We start from the raw sequence: 20,594 nt of genomic DNA, 5'->3' as shown, positions 1-20,594 counted from the left end.
GTATTACAAATTTGAAGTTTCTTTGACAAATAACCTAAGGAATTGACTTAAATCCCAGCGTCTAATTTTCTATAAATTAAGAGGAAGAGCTGATGCTCCTTTGCTGGGGATATAGAGATTCAGCTGATTTTGTTCCACTGAATGATAGGATTATTTTTTTATTAYTACCTTAGAGGACACAAATGACCAACTTGCCTGCAAAGAATTAGGCAGCTCACTCTCATTTCACAGCAGGAGACACACATTGTGGTTTGGTGAGAGAATTTTGATTAAAAAGTGCCTGATTGCACTAAGGGGTAGGGATGGGTGAGAGGCTGAGGAAGAGAGCATGAATGTGAAACTCCTTTGAAAGCAGAGATCCAAGTTAATAAAGCCATGTAAARCTAATCAGGAGGTATAACAAGATAGTGAAGTACAAAAGAAAACATTTCCCTTTATGAGAGGTTGGATGGTAAAACCATGATTTAACATTGGACAGCAGTTCTTGACTGTGAATCCAGATAATCCTGTGGGTGTTGACTCCACAGACCCTCTCTCATCACTCCAAGATCTGTCTGTAACTTCCATTCATCATTTCAAAGTATTTAGCATGCAAACCACAGTTGTGCTCTTTCCAAAGGGAATGTTTACTAAATTAAGCATTAAAGGAATATGAAAGTGATTCTCTATTCTAATGATACTTAATTAGAAATAAAAGATGGAAATAGATTAAAATAATTAGTCTTAATAAGCAGTAATTGCCAAGTCTTGTGCAATAGAATAGCCTTTCCAATTTAGAGGTGAAGAATAATGATGCTGTGGAGCTACTAATAGACACTGATTTAAATAATAATTTAACTTGTAAAGTACCTGTAAGTTGTTGTTCTCTTAGACTACACGGTCCTAACCAGAGATCCTTGTGTGCCAATCCTATGGATAGTATCCATCAGAACAAATATGTTATCAAGACCATCTGAGGCAACATCAAGTAAATAGGTTAATAATGAAATTTGATAGTTTATTTTTGTCATGTAGAAGTTTATTCTATGCACACAGAGGYTGTCTGTACTTAGAGCTCAGTTTTCTCTTCTAGTGAGGTGTGTTTTAGTTTTGAGTTTCAGCATAGTGGTTGGTAGCCCACCTGCATGCAGAGATCAGGCAAACAACTATACCAGCTGAACCAGGGAATAAAACCAAATCTTTTTTACTGTTAGTGCAGCTTTCTGAATCTTGACAATGGAAGCGTGGCTGCCTATACAGTGATTACCTCACACATTGCAATGTATGTCAAACTGGGACATGCTGAGCCACWCAGGCTGGACCAGGTTTCTTTGGCAAAGTGCAGATCAGTGGCATCTGTCTGCTTCAGTCTCACTTGCTCCATCTAAAGCTCGCTGATCCAGTTCTCATCCTGAACTTCTATTAAAATTCCAACACAGCAAAGAGGAAGCAAGCATTATTTGGTGCAGCTTGCCACCGTATTTCTATGCCCTACAGGTCAGAAAATCTTYTGCAGTCCCTTTTAATTGGGAAAAYGCTACAAMTAAATTTAAAAAGAATCTTATAATTCTCTATGAGAATTTCAAATGTTTTGGTGAATACAGGAAGTTCTTTTATACAGCAATCGTGGGGTTCCTTGTATTTTAGCTAGTCCACAGAGAACCAAGCAGGACCCTGTGGACAAAGACAACAAACAGATTGATAGCTGTGACAAAGGATCCTTCAGTCCCACCTACAGCCCCCAGCTTGAGAAGACACAAAACTGAAGATAATGCACTGCTGAAAGATCAGTCCTATCAAAGAAGAAGGATGTCAGCAGCTAAAAGTCTAAGAACAGCCAAAGTTGGCAGCTCACAGTGATCTTCACAACATAAGGAAACTGAGACCATCCCTTTGAGAGGGGCCAAGAGTAAGCAACCCTCCCTCTCCAATCTCTGTTTGGTGAATATAACTTCACCCTAAATGCAACACTATGGCTCTCAGCTGGATCAAAAATGTCAWGGCTGTGTAACACAGTGTGCTCAGTCTGGGTCTTTCTTGGGCTTAAATTAATTTCTTTTAAAAAAAAAAAAAAAAGTTGACAAGGGTACCTTGGTTTTGATAAGCTTTATACCAGATCAGATAATGCCTGCCTGTGCTGCTGTAATGATACCTTATCAGGTATCACCCGTCTTCCTTTAGCTACTGTAAAAATACAAAACTAACATCAGTTATGTGCTTGGGCTAAAACAGACGCGTGTGCCTGCATGTGTGCTGAATCAAATTTATATTAATGAGTTGATCTGACAATACACCAAAGCACTATTCAAGATCCTTGACCAATGATAGCATCACGCCTCCTTGGTTTTGTGTGATCTCTAAATCTATTTCTGAGTGGTTTTCAGCCATAAGAAGACACTTTGTTTTGAAAGGGTTACAGTATGTTCAGTGTGTGATTCTGTTGTTTATAGCTCCTGAAGGAAAAACTGACACCAAACCAGTTGGGCCTGCTGGCTATCAGGATTGGCAATCAAGGGAATTAATGCGTCCCAGCAGCCTAGAGAGCCTTCACACTGCTGGGACTGATCAGATCCCAGGCAAGGAGAGTGCTGCATTCTGATGGGCATTCCAGGAACTTGCAAAATGCCTCGGAGAGCACCATTTGATACCGTGCAAGGCTCTTTGACCCCCTCAGCACAGCCCTGCACAGGAGCTGTGAGCCACTCCTTGGGCCCAAAGAGCAGTGGGAATCCTACCAAAACCAYGGAATATTCTGAGCTGKAAGGGACCCACAAGAATCACTAAGTYCAACTCTTAGTCCTGCRCAGCACAGCCCCAAYAATCACACCATGWGCCTGAGAGCATTGTCCAAATSAACTTGAACTCTGTGAGGCCTGGCACTGTGACTGCTTCCCTGRGGAACTTGTTCCAGTGCCCAACCACCCTCTGGTTAAAAACCCTTTTCTGATATCAAACCTAAACCTCCCCTGACACAACTTTGGGCCATTCCCTCGGGTCCTGTTATCGGTCACCACAGAGATCAGTGCCTGCCCCTCCACTTCCCTTATGAGGAAGCTGTAGACCACAATGAGATTTCCTCAGGCTGATCAAGCCAAATGAGCTCAGCCACTCCTCAAAACGGGTTTCTCTTCTAGATCCTTTGGCATCTGCATAGCCCTCCTTTGGACGCTCTCTAATGGCTTTATATCTTACATTGTGGTGCCCAAAACTGCCCTCAGCAACTGCGGTGGGGCCGCCCCAGCTCAGAGCTCAGAGCAGAGAAGGACAATCCCCTCCCTGTCCCGGCTGGCGATGCTGTGCCCGATGCCCCTCAGGACACGCTGACCCTCCGGGCTGCCGATGTCACGGCAGACCTCTGCTTCCCACAGCGCATTCCAGCTGAGGGGGTGCTCAGAATTCAACACCCGGGAAGGGCCAGCGCAGCCCGTCCTCTCTGCGCTGCCGCGGCCGGGAACCAGCGGCCGGGAACGAGCGGCCCGTGAAGGGGGCGGTGTGAGGGGGGCGGTGCTGGAGCTGGAGCCGCCCCCGCCCGCCCCTCCCCGCCCCTCCCCGCCCCTCCCCTCCCCTTCCGGGCCGCCCGCCCCCCGCCCGCCCTTTCTCTCCGCCGCGCCCGAGCGGAGCAGCCGCGGCCCCGCGGCCGCCGGGACCCGCCCCGCCGGCTCGCCGGGCACCTGCTCGGGGCGGAGCGGAGCGGCGCGGCGGCGGAGGAGTGGCGGGAGCGGCGCCGCAGGCGGTGAGTGCGGGGCTCGGCGGCGGGGCCTGCTGAGGCCCGGTGAGGGGGCGGGGGCCGGAGCCGCGGGCACAGGGAACCGGGGCGGTCATTGTCCCCGTCAGCGCCGCCTGCGCGCCGGCAGGAGCGGGCCGAGCAGACCGGGCCGAGCCCGGGGCTCCGGCGGGCCGAGGTACGCGGGGCTCCGCCGCTCTCCGCCGCGCCCACCCAGACCCCGCGGCCGATCCGGGCCGGGCCGGGCGGGTGGAGCTGCCGCCCTCGCTCCTCGCTCCCCGCTCTGGCCCGCTCGGTGCTGGCCGGTGGCGGCGGAGCTGCGGGGGCTCGGCGGGGACTGTGCTGCACCCACACGGGGTGTGCTGRCGGCGGGGCAGCCCGGAGCAGCGGCACCCGGAGCCGCCTGTGTGCATACATGYTCGCACAGACCGTGTGTGCCGGGCGCGGGGCCGGCAGGAGCTTTGGGAGGGCCAGGAACAAAGCACAGGGCAGGAGCACACACCCAAATCCCCGCGGGGCTGTCGGCCGTGCCCTCGGGTCGTGACTGTTCCAGAACACCCGTGGTCCTGTGAACCTTCTGGGCCGGCAGCACCGCAGAGCTGAGGTCGCTGCTCACTGTTACTGTAAGGACACCTTAGAGGTGAGCAGTGCATRAATAYCAACAGTCCCTGTTTCCAGTAATTTATATGTTGTCACACTCAGAATTACACCAAAGTCTTTCAAATAACTTAGAACAGTRCAGGTTTTGTATAACAGACATAGCTCGGTTTCAGTATGTCTTTGGTTTATATATTTTACAGATTGAGTMAAGCCAAAGCAAGAGGAATTGGTGTCAATTTAACCAAATCTATGGGTTTTTGGGTAATTCTTTGGGTGGTTAAGTTGATTATGCACAATTATTCATACACATTTGAGTGGGCGGTAATGCCTCATAAGCAATTGGTTGTAGCAGTTTCCTCACTTGGCTCAGCTCCACCTAGGACAACAACGTCTTATTTCTACTGCCATTCTTAAATGCCCCAAGTCACTTATAAATACGGATTCCTGAGTTATAAAGGTTTAAAACAAAAGCTACTCAAATGGCTGGGAGATCTTAATTACCTGCTTACTTTGTGTGTTTGTGGGCATAAAGGAAAAGKAAATTTTCTGTGAAAGTCTTGCTGGGTGTGGATGGCTGGAGGAAGAGCATGGAAGAGGATGCCAGGAAGGGAGGGGAAAAAAGATGCAAAAGACATGGAAGGATCTTTGGTGAGGGATGTCATGTTGTGGCAGCCTGACACAGGCAGGGTAGAGAGGGGCAGAGAACACAGATGATTGTCTTTCCCTTTTAGCATTTTTCTGATTTAATTTTTTTTTAATGTTGGTGTTGATGAGGTGAACTGAAATTAATTAACTTCCTTTAGTGGCACACCCTGTTACCCTGATAAACAGCTGTCTATCTTGAGTGTCCATGCACTCCTCCACATCTGCCTTCAGCAAAAGAACTGGTATTTCTGCCACTGCTTTTGTAAGAGTCATCAAATCAGCTCTCCATCCGCCTGTGCTGGGACGAGATGGGCTTGATTTTAGTGCAGCTTTGGTTTGTGGGTGTTCACCTGTCAGGAGGTAACGTAGGCTGAGTTGSTGTTGCAGGAAGCTGGTGAGGGATGTGGCTGCACACAGGTAGGTTTGCTTTTCCTCTCAGGTGGCAGCAGGTGCTTGCTGTCTGCAGGGAAGGGAGGAAACGTGCTGGGAGTCTTCCAGCAAGGCTGCATTTCTCTGSTGTGACTGGGAAAGGCAGCCTGGACTTCCCAGCCTCCCGGCAATACCSTTCTGTGGCATTGCTGACTCTGAATAAACAAGGGTCTTACTTTGGTTTTCTGGTGGTTTTTTAACACCAAGGTGAAAAAGCAAAGGTTGCYATTGTGGCTTGTATTATTTTAGAGAGCTTTCAGTAGGCAGGAAGTTGTGGTTTGTCCCTGGGACTATGACACAAGCAGATCTAACATGCTTCTGGTGTCCCCTTAGAAATGGCTCACCAGTAGATTTACAGGTTGGGCTTTCTTTGTATAAAAAAAWAGGAGTTTGAGAGTGAAATACCTTATGTGATACAGATTTATTCTGCTCAGTCTTTACAAGCTGGCTGTGTAATCTGTTCTTTTGCAAAGGTGAGGCATTGCCTGCTAATTGGTGTAATTAAATGGGTCGGTTTTAAATGAGAACACACTGAAAAGTTGTATGCTCGGTAGACCTACTCAGTTATTTTTATTCCTTTGCTCAACTATGCAGACACAGGGGAGTACTTTCTATGTGTTTCAAGCAAATACTTAGGTGGTCCTAAGAAGAAATTCTTCATGTTTCAGCTAGGCCTGTACTTGCTGTAGTAAGTCTTCATCCTACAGTGAGTGGAAGGGGGAACAATMATTTTTATATCTCTATCTGTGTAGCAAGCAGAGGAGAGTGATCCCCACTGCCCTCTGTTCCCAGCTCCTCTGCCACAGCTGTCTAGGGAGGTGCTGTGGACCACAACGAGAAGTTTCTTAATTGTGGCATGGCACAAAAAAAATGAAAAATGGGTAAAAAAGGGTTATATCCMTTACGATGTTGGCAGTGAGGATTTAGTCTGTGAGACTAGGTGGCCTCAGACCTGCCACAAAATACTGTGGAGAATTCTAGCCATATCTGTTGAAGTAGGGAAGGTGCTACAAGAGTGATAAAAGCCCRGGAGAAGGGATCTGTAATCATAAAGAGCTGTTGTTGAATATCAAAGAGCTCTGAGAGAATTGAGGATGAAAATTTGGCTCAGYCATTTGCATTGATCTGTTACCTGCTGTGTTGTCTAAAGGAGGGRACGGTTTAGAAATCCTTCAGCCAGGTTTCCTGTCTCAGCTGGTTGTGTGTCCTTGACTTAAACAGCTTTTCTGGCTCATAGTTTTCAAAGCTGTCACATTTGTTCTTCCCTGAGGTGGTGTTCCTTGAGATGGGAGTCACCTCCATGTGCTGACAGAGCTGAGGCAGAGTGGAGATGGTTCTGAAGCCTGTCTAGGAAGCAGTGACTACAGGAGTTCTGTTCCAGGTTCAGAAACAGCGTGACGTTTGCTGGGAGATATTTCTCTGGTTTTGTGCGTTTTCCTGAGCATTTGGTGGTGGAGGTGGTAAGATTTGCCTCGAAGATGAATGAGCAAGAATGTGCCAGGCTTGTGTTCTGCTTGGACAGTGGCTGGAGTGGGCACTGAATGGGGCAGCCTTTGAATCAGCTGTTATAATCTACATAGCAGAGAAGTTGCCAATTCTATACTTTTCATTTAATGATGGTGCAAATTATTTTCTGTATTGCAGACTTAAAAAAAAAAAAAAAAAAAAAAAAAAAAAAAAAAAAAAAAAAAAAAAAGAACTTGAAGTCTGGATTGCAGCTGAGCTTTTAATTTGATTGTATTTCTGTCAAATGCTTGGTTATATTGGCATTGAGAGTCTCAGTTCCTGGTTTTTGTTTCTTGACAGACATTGCTGCAATACAGACTTTGGCATCTCCTGCAGCTTCCAATTGATCCCCRCCTAGAAGGCAGGCAGTGAAAAGCTGGGAGCTGCTCCTTATCTTTTTTGGGCAAGTGGGAGAGATAATAGTGATGTGGGTAGTTTTTACAGCCAGAGTCATTGTCTGTCTTCCTGTTGGTTGTAGAACCCAGACTTTGAAAGATCTGCTTATCSCTCTCTCCTCTGAAAGGTTTGTGATGGTGCTCAGGCAATCCCTCCCAAAGGGGTGGGGAACATCTCCCTTCATTGTAGGTGAAAGGCTTCTTGGTGATGAGCATTATTAAAACGGATTTGCCCTGAATAAAGTTTCTTCCATGTTGTGTTGTAGATGATGAAAGCACCAAAAAGGCATGTGGAGTGATCCACACACTTATAGTCTGTTCCAGGAGAGTTAACTGCTTCTACTCAGTCTGTTGTTGCGGGGTTTTAGCTGTTAAGGACTTGCTGATTTTGGGCTCTTTGCATTAGAAGGAGCTCCAGTTCCCTTCTGTTCAGCTAGATGATTGCAGTAATTTGTGATTTCTTGTTTCATGCTGGAGAAAGTCAAGCAGATAGAAGGTTGTTCTGTTCAGTAGAGCAAGTTGTTAAAAGTTTATAGCATTTCTGAAACAGTATATGTTCAAGTTGGCACATCCCATACAATTTCTGGTCATTTTTGAGTTACTTGTCTCAAGATACTCCTTTCAGGTTTGTAGAAGATGGATACTAAAAGACTTTTGTACTTGTCAAAACACTCATATCSCAGGGGTGAAATCAAACGAGCTGGTAGCAAGCTTGAGGCCATTTCTCCCAAGAGGGAAGTTGTCTGATTCCAGTTCCAAAAGTCAAGGGAAGCAAAAYAAAAGGTGGGATTCCCATTAATATTTAAAAGCTATCTAAGCACAGTTACTGATARCTCTTCCAATGAGTCACTTATTGTTGTAACATAACAAACACAAGCAGCACTCTGAACCTAATAATGCTGCTTAGTTAAAAAAATAGTTCTTAATGTTTTCATAGTGACAGCATCTCACGAAGTACAACAGAAAGTCCTGGGGAAATTCAGAGCCCAGAGCAGTCAGGTCTTGGCACCTCTACTCTGCCATGACCTGGCTTTTCAGAGGCACCTGGATAACTTGGGAATTGTAGGGCCTTCACTTGAATGAAGTAATTCTGCTATAGCAGGCTGGCTACTTCATACCATCCTACAAAAAGCTTACTTTTGGTGAGGAACCATATTGCTGGTATAGTTGAGGTGATTTAAACCTGCATTTAGCAATGTGTTTGCAAGTTTTGTGTAGACTGATTTGTGATTCTGGTGTTAGAGTGGGAGTCTTGACAGAAGGATGGTTGCTGTCTCTGCATGTTGTGTTTGTCTGTGAGGAAATCCTATTGGATGGGTCATTTTTTGGGAGGTGTGTTAAAACAAATGAACACTTCTTTCCACTAAACAAAAGGAATGTCATCATTGGAAATTACAGCAGTCCTCCTTATCCTAAGGCAAGATCTAGGACATGTTGTCACAGTCTTTCTCACGCTTTTAGGTATGATTGAATAAGGAAAGAATATGGAATTGGTCGCTATTTATGTTCAGTTTCTGTCTCTATCAGGCTGGCAGATCAAGTTCTGTACATATGGTTGGGTGAGGTTTAATGGTACTTTTGTCTTTCTGGTGTTTACGTACTCATTTGAAAATTAGGAATRAAGTTCAGAACTGAAGGGAAGGTAGAAAGAAAGAATTTGATCAGCACATAAAATACTGTCACTTCTAAAAGTTTACCAGAAGAGATGGTGGTAGTGAATCTTGGAAACCTGTGGAACGTGCACCATGTTTTGAAATGGGTTAGCCATTAGGGAGTGTGGGATTTTTTTGTGTCTGAAATACTATTCTGTTTTGTAAGGTATGTTTTTAAGGGTGAAAAATAGGAAACTAATTTGATCACAATATTACTTTTCTTTGAAAAATAATGAATACTGGCGTTGGAGCATCATATGTAATTTTGGCTAGTATGACCTTCAAGTAAGCAAAGGGCCTGAAGTTAATTCAGGCTGTGCAATCCTCAGGTATTTGCATTTAGGATATAAGAGGCAGTGATAACTTCATATTTGAGAGTTCAGAGAATGAATACTTCATCTTGTCCTTGGGGTACTTCCTTGGGGAAGTACCTTGGGGTTGGATTTTTTTTTTTTGCTTCATTATCCCTTACAACACTTAAAACTTYATGATTGTGGAGCAAAAAATAAATTCTAGAGGTTTTTATTTARAACTAAGCTATTGCTACATCTTGCAAATAAATGTCTGGTTAGTTTATGGTGTAAAGTAATGAGCAGTTTCTAGAATCACCCTGAAGTATGGGAGGCGGTTTGTCTAATGTCTGTCTGGGGGTAGGCAGCAGAAAAATGCTGCACATTCTTTTCTTGAGATACTACTGTTTCAGCCATAAACTAATCATAGTAAAAAGTCCAGTATAGCAAGCAGTGATACTTTGTTTAAGCAGCCAGGGAGTRTGAGGTGCTAGGTCAGGCATATGGTGGCCCTACTTCAGGTAGAGCCTTAAAGCTTGCAGGTTTTTTTTCCCCTTTTCAATTTTAGTTTGTCAGGTAAAGATTTAGTTAAAGAAATTATTTGAGCACTGGGAGTGTCAGAAAGGCCATACTTTGCTAGCTCAGACTGTGTGTCTGAGCAAATAATTACTGAAAATATGATGGCATGTATAGTGATGTTGACCTGGGTGTATTCTTTGAGTTTCAAGTGGTTGGTTGTTCATTAATTTTAGAGCTGTTGATGGATCTGGTTTTGTATCTGTATTTCTAGCCTTTACAGCATTTTGTGGTAATTAAAAGCTGTAGGTATGTGGTCCAAACTTCAGTTTTGAACCAGTTACCCAACAATTTCACTCTTCTTTAATACTTTGTGTTTGCTGAATAATGAATAATCATTTTGTTCCTGTTCATCAGTCACATTACTGGTGAATTTGTATAAACTTTCATCACTTTTTTCCTAAATTCCTTGTGTCTTTTTCTCGAAGAAGGTATTTTTTGCATTCTTCCATAGTTTTTATGAGAAGGGATGCCCAGAGCTACCTTCAGGAGTGCATCCATTGTATATTTAATGTGTATCTAGTTAGTAGGTTATTAGCAGGTCAAGTACAACTATGACAAGTGATCTTTTGTACCTGCTTTGATTTGGATGGAGTATGTGATGATCTATCAGTTAAGACTTGAGGGAGTAAAAGCTTACAAGAAGTCTGCAACCATGTAAAAATTTTGATGTATATGACAGATTTGGAGTTCAGTATATGTAAAGCTCGGTATATAACTTGATGCAAAAACATTTTCCWTCATAAACTTTATTTTTAAAACTGTTTCTCCCCTCTCTATCATCCACAACATTCAACAAATACTTCGATTTAGATCCTATTTTTGATTTGCTGTAGCTTGCTCGTGAGTTTATTAGCATTTAAGAGCAGGGTGCATAGRCAGCATTACAAAATGGAGAGAAAAATGGAACAAAGATCAAATATTTAAGTCCTTCTAAAGAAAATATGCTGAATTTTAAAACCAGCAACTAGAGGAGGAAAAGTTGCTTGCTGTAGAATTGGTACTAGAGGTTTGCTTTTTAGGTAAAACATCCTAAAAATATACCTCATCTCAACTTTAAAGCTTCTAATACTACATCTGTTRAAAAACCTGTTCCTGTTGCCACTGTAATCAGACTAGTAAATGGTATAATTTTTACAGCTTCAAGAAACTCATAAACACGTGAGAGAAGATGACAAGATCTAGATCAAGATCACCACGATGGAAACCAAGGTAAATATCTACAACTTGTGTTCTGAAATGTAGCTCTATATGAGGATTTATAATTAGGACCTAAAACTTGCATAAAAGAAAGAAAAGTTCATTCAGAATTGCAATCTGTGTTTATTTTTCAATAATTTTTTCCCAGGTCATGCTTTTATTACAATTTCTTTTAAGCTGGAGATGTTCAGTTTTTGCAGTCTGCCAAGAGCCTTGTTTACCTTTTGTGTTCTGGGATTTAGAACTACCTTAAGCTTAAGCACAAAATCCAAGCACTAAAGTAGTTAAGATTATTTTTACTTGAGCACCACCTTATGTACTTAATGTCAGTAACTCGCTTCTGTTTTGCTTCTTGGCCTACAGGGAGGAGCTGTTAAAAAAAATAGGTTGGTTTTTTTGCGGGTTTTTTTTTTTTTTTTTTGAGCACTTGGTACTCTCTGAGGTTTGGGGCTGATTTGTAAACTGATCTTTAGCACAGTTAGACATGCCTTGTGCATAACACGAACTGAAAACACGTGGAAATGTGGGAGTCAGTGCCCTTCTCCTTGGACATTAGCCTGGTAGCACATGTCTTTGACATTTGTCACCARAATAACATCCAGCTTACTTCATGCTGTGACTTACCTGCCTCATTTTAAAGACTTTAAAATTTGAGGTACTCAAATAATTTGAGGTACTAAAACCAGGGGTTTTTTTTTAATTTTAAATTTTAAGTTTTTGAGAATGCGAAATTACTTTTCTGCTGGTTTTGGATATCTCTTAGAAACACTTCGAGAATAAGTGTCTCAAGGGAATCAAGGGAATTTGGGTAACTCAGAAAAACGTGTGGGATTTTTTATTTGTTGCCTTTGTTTTTCAAAAGAGAAATCCTACCCATGTCCACACTAGATTGGTAGTTGGGAATGTCATTTGAGTAAAGGCAGCCCCATTCTCATTAAAATGCAAGCCCTAACCAGAGCAGTGTGGGTGCTCTTGGAAATCATCCATTATGGTTTTAAAAACATCAGTGGTGCTGAGTTTAAACTCATTTGCAGAAATGGAGTAAAGAGTTGTGCCAAACTGTTCATTTGCAATATGTACACAAAGGAAATGATTTGACTTATTTCAACTTACATTTTTTGATGTTTTTATTAAAGAGTGTGTCAAGGGTGTGCAATGATTACTTGAATTCTAGCAGAATTGTTATGTCTGGGATTACTTTCTGGTTCTTGCTAGTGGCCTGTGCTATTTTTTCTTTATTTTAAGGGGATTTTGGCTAAAAACTCGTAACAGGTTGTCCTCATTTTTGTAACTGTAGGAGAAAATGCAAAGCTGAGTGATGCAATTGAATTTTTAATTGCAAAAGCTGCAGTAAGTGTGGAAGTACTTACGTATACGTGTGTGAACATGTACATACAATTATCCAAAAGGCCAAAGCATCTTTCTCAAACTTGATTTTTTCTGCAGGAAAAAGCCTACCTGTATGACAATTTAAATATATTTTGTAATGTTTTCAGTCTTTCACTTTTGAAGGGTGTTTTGGCATGCAAAGAAAAGGCATTTTTCTGCCTTTAAAATTTTCTTTATACACTGTTTTTCCTTCCCCTTTCTTTTCTTGGCACTGAAAAAGATAGATAGGGGATGCTTGAAAAGTGTGAAAATATGTATAACAGTTGTTTTCAGTGTAGTGGAAACTTCATGTATATGAAATTATTTTTAGTTTTAAATGAAAAACTTCAAAGAGACAAAAATGATTGACTTACTACAATTTCAAGTGGGTATTTTTACTATGAAAACTTTCAACAGAGTAAAAGTAAGCCTGGTACTCTAGCCAGGAAAATGCCATTTTGATATCTTGGTGTTAATTTTAATCAGCTTGTTAAAAAATTATGTACTAAGTTCTACTTCCTAAGGAAATGGATGTTCTCATTAAGAAATGGATTCAATTTTATGGGGCTACTCAAAATTGATTTTATTTTTGCTTTAGGTCCTTATCTCCAGCTTTTAGGAGTCCAGAGCACCATAGGCAAAGGCATGCTCATATTAATTACGACTGTGAATATAAAAGCTTTCGTAAAGACCCAAAAAAGTCTATGCCTTGGAGAATAGAAGATGAAAAATATGGACAAAGCAATTCCAGGTTTGCACCTCATGGAAATAACCACCAGAGAATATATGAACGTAGGTCACCTTCACCCAACCTGAAAAGAATTCCCATGGAAGATGCTTACAGTCATAAACCCTACAGAACACATTCATCTGAAAGGCCTGAAAGCAACAGGAGATGCCAGATACCACCAAAATACTCYGAAGTACCTTACAAAGAGCATGATCGTCCCTTTTACCAGCACAAAATGGAGGACAGATACGTGTTTGATCACTACAAAGTCACTGGAAATGAGAAAGGAATGAAACCTTTTCATAGACCATTAGAGGCTTCATGCAAACTTGAAAGAAAATGGCATGAAGATGACTTGAGGCACCAGAGGTTACAYGAAGAGAAGTACGGTCAGTCACCCAGAAGAGTTTCTGATGAATTTACGGCAAGGAGCTCTTTACAGAAGAGGTATAGGAATAAAATAATTAAACCCTGGGTATTGTGGTGTAAAGCCTCAAGTCTGTTTTCATTATAGTTGAAGATATCCACCTTGAAACACGTTGGCCACTTTGTAGGTTAATTATGGGCGACTGGTAGTAGTGAAGTATTTGTCTTTTAAGTAAATCCTATTGCTGGCTAGAGTATGAAAGGATAATGTGTCCCTCTTAAGAGCCCCTGCACATCTGTACCTTGGCCTGAGGGATTATGGGTTAACTTGCCACGCATTCTGCTGTCCAACATTCTGCACATATAAGTTCTCACTTTCTTCTCTAGTGCAAGTGTAAATTGCTTTATGTCAACACAGGTATCCTGAAGATCACGATTACAGAGAATATGGGCACACGTCTAAAAGGGCTAAGGAAATGGAGAGGTATGACGGTGGAGATGTAGCAAGAAATTCCAAGTGGAAGCAAGAACGTTCTTTTCCACCCTGCCAGGAAAAGGAGGAGCAAAGATATCCAGGTGCCCAGTCCCAGCGGCCGGCTGAGAGGGAGCACTTGGGGGGTTCTGTCACTAAGATAGCCTATGAGTACAGTCACAAACGGCGCAGGCATCCCGATGGGGAAAAGCCTTTTCCAGATGACAGAGCTCAGAAATACGTGAAGCAGGAAGAGCAGAAGTACAGCTCTTCTAAAGGTGCCCGGAACAGCAAAGAGTTGGATTATTTTAGTGCTGGAAGAGCCAGACGGACTGAAGAGCGGCACGTTGAAGAACCTGTTAAATACAGCTCCAAGAAGAGCTGCAATGCTTGTGTTAACTCTTCCAAAACGGATGTTGAGCTGAGATCTTTTAAAAACAAACTGAATGAAAGAGTGAGGAAAGAGGGGGAGCTGAGGAAAAACGTGGATTCCTCCAATAACCAGCGTGATTCAAGTCATACTGTTTCAGATGTGAAAATGTCTGATGCCAACTGTATGAGAGAACGTCTCACAGTCAAAGTGGATATGAAGAAAATGGGGACCAAGTACAGGTATTGGTTTTGCTTCACCTCTGCTTTCTTCCTGTCTCTTTAACAGTTTATGAATATTGGAGGAAAGCATGGGGTTTTCAGGAATTAACCATTAATTAGTTTAATTTTTAGTTTTAATTTCTTTTAAAATGGTAACTTTCCTGTATGGGCAAGTTAACTATTAAATCTTTATTAAAACACTATTAAAACCAACCAACAAATAAGACCAATCAACAAAAACCAATGTTTCCTGGAGATGTAGGAAGTGAAAAGAGCAGATGTGCCTCATAACAAAGCTGTAGTTAAAAGATGGTTGTGATAAGTAAATGTTTTATTTTTATTTAAAAACAGAACCCCCCAAGAAACAAAACCCAAATGCAGCAAACCCTAGTCCTGTGCTTTCATCTGAAATACCATAGCATTTTTTTTAAATGTCACTCTTTCTTTTTTCTAAAAATCAGCTAACCTTTAAATTCATAAATCTCAGGCACATATTCAAGATCTCAAGTTCAGTAAAACTGCCAAAAATGACAGATCTCTGAGTTGTCATTTATTGTTGTAGCAAAGTGGCAACCTGTTGAGGCATCAGAACTGAAAAGCAGTAGAGTCTGCTTATATCTATCTTCTGTGTAATTCTTGTGTTTTCATTTAGCATTTCCAGTTGCATTGCTGGCTGCAATATAAGAAAATGGCACTACTATGAAACTTTAGATGATAAACACATGGTAGTGAACAAGCAGCTTGGTTTTGATAGATTCTTGCAGAGTTTTCTGCTTTGTTGACTTTCTGTTGCTGACCAGAATATCTTATATTTGTAGTAATTGGTTTTGGAAGAGATTATCTTCCATCCCAAAATGATCAGCCTTAATTTTAAAGGTATGTTGCCTCTTGTCCCAAATAAAACATCTGTATCAGTTTTTTTTTTTTCTCTTTGCACTGTTTCAAAAATACGTAATGCAATGGAGAGTTACAAAGACAAGTTACTGCATGTAAGAGGTTAAAATTAAAAACTGAGGAAAGGGAGGTGGAGTAATGCCCACTCCCACCATTGCATTAGCACAAGGATTTAACACTGAATGATAATTTAAGGAAAATTGTTGGGTTTTGTTGCAAACCCACAGAATGATTCCTCTATCTAGTAGCCTCTTGCTGCTGTTTTTGAAGGTCATGCAAAATGGACATGGCAATTGTTTGCAGACTGAAAAAAAACAATACATTGATTACAGCTACTTTAATATGTGGATGCAGCCAGAAGGGCTAATATTTTATTTTTTCAAATATAAGAACATTAGTTTTATAAAAGCTTATGACTTGGAGTATTCATGCTGCCTACTTTAGGCATTTAAGAAACACACGACTTGAAATGACTCAGTTAAGAAGAATAGTTTCTTTATAAACCTGGGGAGCAAATAGATAGTTCAAATATCTAAAACTGAGATTGCTTGGATTCCTTCTTGCATTTATTTATTTCCACTGTGCTAGGGGAAAATTGATGACTTGTGGCATCTGCTCCAGGCTATTTCTGATACAATTTTTGTATGGATTTCTAGTCTTGTATGCTTTTAATACAGGATGGCCAGGTACATAATCACTTTGCAGAATAAACAATTAAAAGTCTTTATTCTAAAAGCTTTTACATGAGCTCTTAGAGTCCTTAATTTATCTTTCACAATGACAGGCATTTTTCTTGCAACAAGAGCAAGTAGTGTTGTTGAGGTGTTGGCTTTCTTGTCAAAATAATTTTTAAGCAGCAGTGCAACCATTTGGAGTGTAAACTTTTAGAATGAGTAAAAATTTACAAAAATATGGTAAACAAGTTCTTAAGTTCACATGCTGCTACTGAAGCAGTTTCACTAGGCTCAAGTGATGATTCAGTTCCCAAAGATGTGAGACTTTTTTTTTTTTTATCTCTGAACTGTTCTTGAAAATTGCCTGGTAGTTCTGTATAAACAAGACACAGGCATAATTGCCTTCTAGGATTATTCTAAAGAAATCTGTCAGGATCTTCATTTGCCTGTATTTGATAATGTAGTTGAATTAAACTTAAAATTCACAGATTTTGTGTTGCATAGTTCACGGATATAAAGATTCCTGAGACTGAAATAATATCTTTGTATTTTAGTATAGATTTTCTGCCTTATGGCTTTAGTAGTATTTTAATTTTAAAAAGGAACAAAATGAGATTTTGGCTTTTAATCCTGTTTATTCCTAAAATTAACTTCCTTATTTATTGTTTTACACTACTTGTCTATTCCAGGTTTTGAGATTTAGATAAATGCTTTAAAATAATTCACTATAATTTTTTTTCTAGGACTGCTTCTAGTCACACTACAGAGAGACAGATGTCCCATGATCTGGTTGCTGTTGGCAGAAAAAATGAAAATTTCCATCCAGTGTTTGAGCACATGGAATCTGTAACACAAAATGTTGAAAACGACCCATCAAGAGAATTTACTCAGGAAATAATCACAATTATTCATCAAGTCAAAGGTGGCTGTAATATTTGGCATAAATGAATGTGTTTATGTGTATATAATTACTAAACCCAAAGCTAGCAGTTTAGATATGATGTCCCTGTAAATCTCAGGTGTTTGCCATTGGCTTCATTTATATTTGGTTTCCCAATATATTTATATATATATTTATATATATATATATATATATATATCCCTATATATATATTTCATTTATATTTGGTTTCCCAATACATTTCCCAAATATTTAAAGAAAATGTAGGTTGAGGATTTAAAGTATTTACTTTATAGTAAAATCCTGGGTGGAGGATGACTTCAAGAAGGCCTTAGGCCATAAGTGAGGCATTATTGTGGAGATTAAAGATCAAAATGATTTTATGGAAGCATGTGAGAGTAACCTGCTTGTTTAAGAAACATGATAGGAAAAAAGGAGCTTTGCTGTAATCACAACTCTCTAGTTATGTATGGTTCCTTTAATTTTTAAGATTAGTGTTTAGGCAGCTGCATTTTGTTCAGTGTTGAATTTTATAGATTTTAGTGATTTGAGTACTGCCATGGTAGAGCTGGTGATGGAGTTTAATCTTATCAGATAAGCTTGTCTGAGTTGGGCTGGTCTAATCTTTCATTTATGAATAGTAAACTGCAAGTGGAAATAGTTTAAATTTTCAGTAAATTGTGATATCCTTAAGAGTTAATCTTTCAAAAGAGATATTCCCACTGTGCATTTCAAACACTACAAAAAACATTTTTGTGTTTAATATCTTTTCACAGCAAATTATTTTACATCTTCTGACATAACTCTACATGAACGGTTCTCAAAAATTCAGGATAAATCAAGTGCAAATACAACTGACGTTAAAATACATTTGGATCCAGAAATTCACAGGTAATTGTTGAACATTTTGTCTTAATTTACCTTTTTTCTTGATTTACTTGCATTAAGGTAATTGAACTTCAGTAGACTTTACACAGTGTGAAGGTTTTATATATTATTTTAACCTGCCTGTATCTTTAAAACATTCTGTTGCCTGGTCAAGAATGCTTTTGTTTTTATAGTGATGGCATTTGTTTTTATAGTGATGGCATTTGTTTTTATGCAATATTTTTATGTTCCAGGAGGATTGACATGTCTCTAGCAGAACTTCAGAACAAACGAACTGTGCCATCTGATTCTCCTCAGGTATCTTGATTGCTTCACTTTGTTGGGAAGCAATAAGTTAAAATTATAAATGTAAGCAAGGTTTCCCCCTTGCTGTTGTTACAAGGGGGGAATTATTGTTATAATCTTTGCATCCTGTGAAGACTGCCAGTAATTCTGAATATTTTGAAAAAAATGCACACCTGAGTGTGTTTACAGATGTAAGTGTACTGTGTTTACTGCAGAGTAAAACACAGATATGTTTTCCAGAGCAGCTGGAATGTTTTTATTCCTGCTGCTTGAACAGGTCTGTTTTGAAACAATGTAAATACTGAAGTGTGATTCTTATTTTTGGTGTGAGATTACCCGAAGCCTTAATGTTTCTTCTGCCCTAATGTTACAATGACTCAAAATCCATGTAATTCCTCAGAATGCTATTTTATCCCCTGCTTTCACCTGGGGTTAGAAGATTTTCAGTCTTGTCCTTTTGAGCTCTGCAGCCATGATTTAGTCACCATTCCTTTTCTGTAGTACAGATATTTGGAGATTCTACTTGTTTAAGGCTTGTAGAACTTCTCAAGAGTTACTGACACTTCCATGAATAAGCCTTGGCAACTCCATGCAGAATTCCAGTGCTCTGTTCACTGTTGTTTGGAAATTTGTAAAAGGGCAAGAAAAGAGAATTTCTTAGTTATTGCTTTAGACTTTGGATCTTTGGGCTGGTGTGAGTTTGTTCTGTGTGCTGACAGTTGAATTGTGCTGCCCCTGAAGGACAAAAATCAGCTTGGTGTTCATTTCTTAGCAGCTAACTCAGCTTCAACCCTTTCTTTAACCAGAACATTGTAAGGGTGTTGGAAGATCCCAATGATCTGCGCTATGATATAGAAAGGAGAAGAAAAGAGAGATTGAAGAATGAAGATGAGAGAGTGTTTCATGTAGATGGTGTCACTCCAAGGTAAGGAGCAAATAATCTTGTTGGCCCAAGTTATTCCCTTGTGTGTTCAGTTTTTGGGCCCTTCCACTGTTACATTTATTGTGATTCTGTACCACAGTTCTGCCTTCAAAGTTTGTCTGGCACTGAAATTAAACTGACATACATTGCAAACTACTCTGTAATTACCTTGAAAGAAGTTAAACTGCAGTGGGAAAAAATGAAAAGCAAGCACAAACTGTAGCACTGAATGTGGAGAGGGGACAAAATTAGTTTAAAAATGCTGAAGTATTTTTGAACTCCTTGAAGAGCCACATAACATTTTCCTGGTATTTTGTAATTCTGTAAAAGCATTCTAGGATAAATACATTGTTTTGTTGCCCTGATGTTTTAGTAATGAAATGTGGAATATTTTATTTATTTTATATATAATATATATTCCACAAATAACTGGAATTTTTCTCATTCTTGGAGAATTTGAAAAGTCAGATTTTTGGAATAGTGTTTTACTGCTGTGGATTATTCCAACAGGTTTATTAAAGGTGTTTGCTAACCTCAGTCATCCTGTTTCACTTTTGATGTTGTGAGGTCAGTTGATTAGAGAGAGGGACTGGTAGAAGAAATTTGATGGATGAATTTCCAGAGTGTAATAAAATGTATCCATACTGCAGATTGTTCTTGATATGCTGCTCTTAGTCCATTTTAAATACAGTCTGTAATGGCAATTAATGTTTTTGGAAAAGCAAAGACTTGGGAAGCTGCAGAAGAAATTTCTTGTATTTAGATTCTTGAAACAAAAAAAGAAGTGAAGGGTAACAAGTGGAGGGAAAAAACCCTGGACTTGTTTCATGTGCCCACACACACTTCCACATTTAATGTCCTGCTTACCTTTTATTTATGTGCTCAAAGTGGGAAATGCAAATTTCCCCACTAAGAGTGGCTGTCCTGGAGTTTGTTGTCAGGAGGATTCTGCTGTCAGGGTAATGGGGACTGAGGGCAGTAATGGCATGAATGATATGGAGGATTTTCCTGTGATTGAGAGGTTTTATTGAGATGAGATACTGGCAATGCCTGTGAGCTTGTTCAGTGTGCTGCTATTTTTTATCCTTAATAATTTATTTTGCAGCTATAAAAACTGTTTCTGTGTGTTTTGTAAATACAAATTTTGACTTGTGGCGGTTGCTTTTCATGGTAGATTTTTTATTTAGAAATTTATGGATGTATCTGTACAAAAAAAAAACCAATGAAATTACCAAAACCATAAAAACAAGCAAGCAAAACCCCCAAAATCAGAACCAGCTGCTTGTTGAGGATTTCTCTGAGTTTGTGTAGTGTTGAGGATGTTTTAAAAGGGCAAGTTCTGCATGACAGAATTGATAGTTGGGTGTGAAGGACTAAAATCCAGAAATTGTTTTCACCATCTGAGGGCAGCAGTGACTGCAGCAGGGCACAGCCAGGGGATCCCTGCACTTGCACAGTAAGAATTTCAGAAGATCTCTCATTTCTCATTCCACAAGAGAATACAGGT

The 20,594-nt window shown here is 40.2% G+C and overlaps 1 protein-coding gene across 1 annotated transcript; it reads left to right on the top strand.

Moving 5' to 3' along the window:
* Nucleotides 1–3,665: 3,665 nt before the first annotated feature.
* Nucleotides 3,666–19,090, top strand: LOC130586567 (BCLAF1 and THRAP3 family member 3-like; the record flags this gene model as incomplete). Its single annotated transcript, XM_057387415.1, has 8 exons — nucleotides 3,666–3,712; nucleotides 10,937–11,008; nucleotides 12,963–13,541; nucleotides 13,879–14,544; nucleotides 16,835–17,013; nucleotides 17,769–17,883; nucleotides 18,114–18,177; nucleotides 18,972–19,090. Coding segments are annotated over exons 2-8 (1,763 nt in total), but the record flags the coding sequence as incomplete, so codon positions are not given.
* Between the last annotated feature and the right edge of the window lie 1,504 nt (nucleotides 19,091–20,594).

The sequence above is a fragment of the Malurus melanocephalus genome, unplaced genomic scaffold (genome assembly GCF_030028575.1).
Source record: "Malurus melanocephalus ecotype Western Australia unplaced genomic scaffold, MMel_1.1 scaffold_1210, whole genome shotgun sequence".
In the NCBI taxonomy this organism is placed as follows: domain Eukaryota; kingdom Metazoa; phylum Chordata; class Aves; order Passeriformes; family Maluridae; genus Malurus; species Malurus melanocephalus.
Note: the sequence above shows the minus strand (reverse complement) of the source record. Positions and strands in the feature narration are given on the sequence as shown.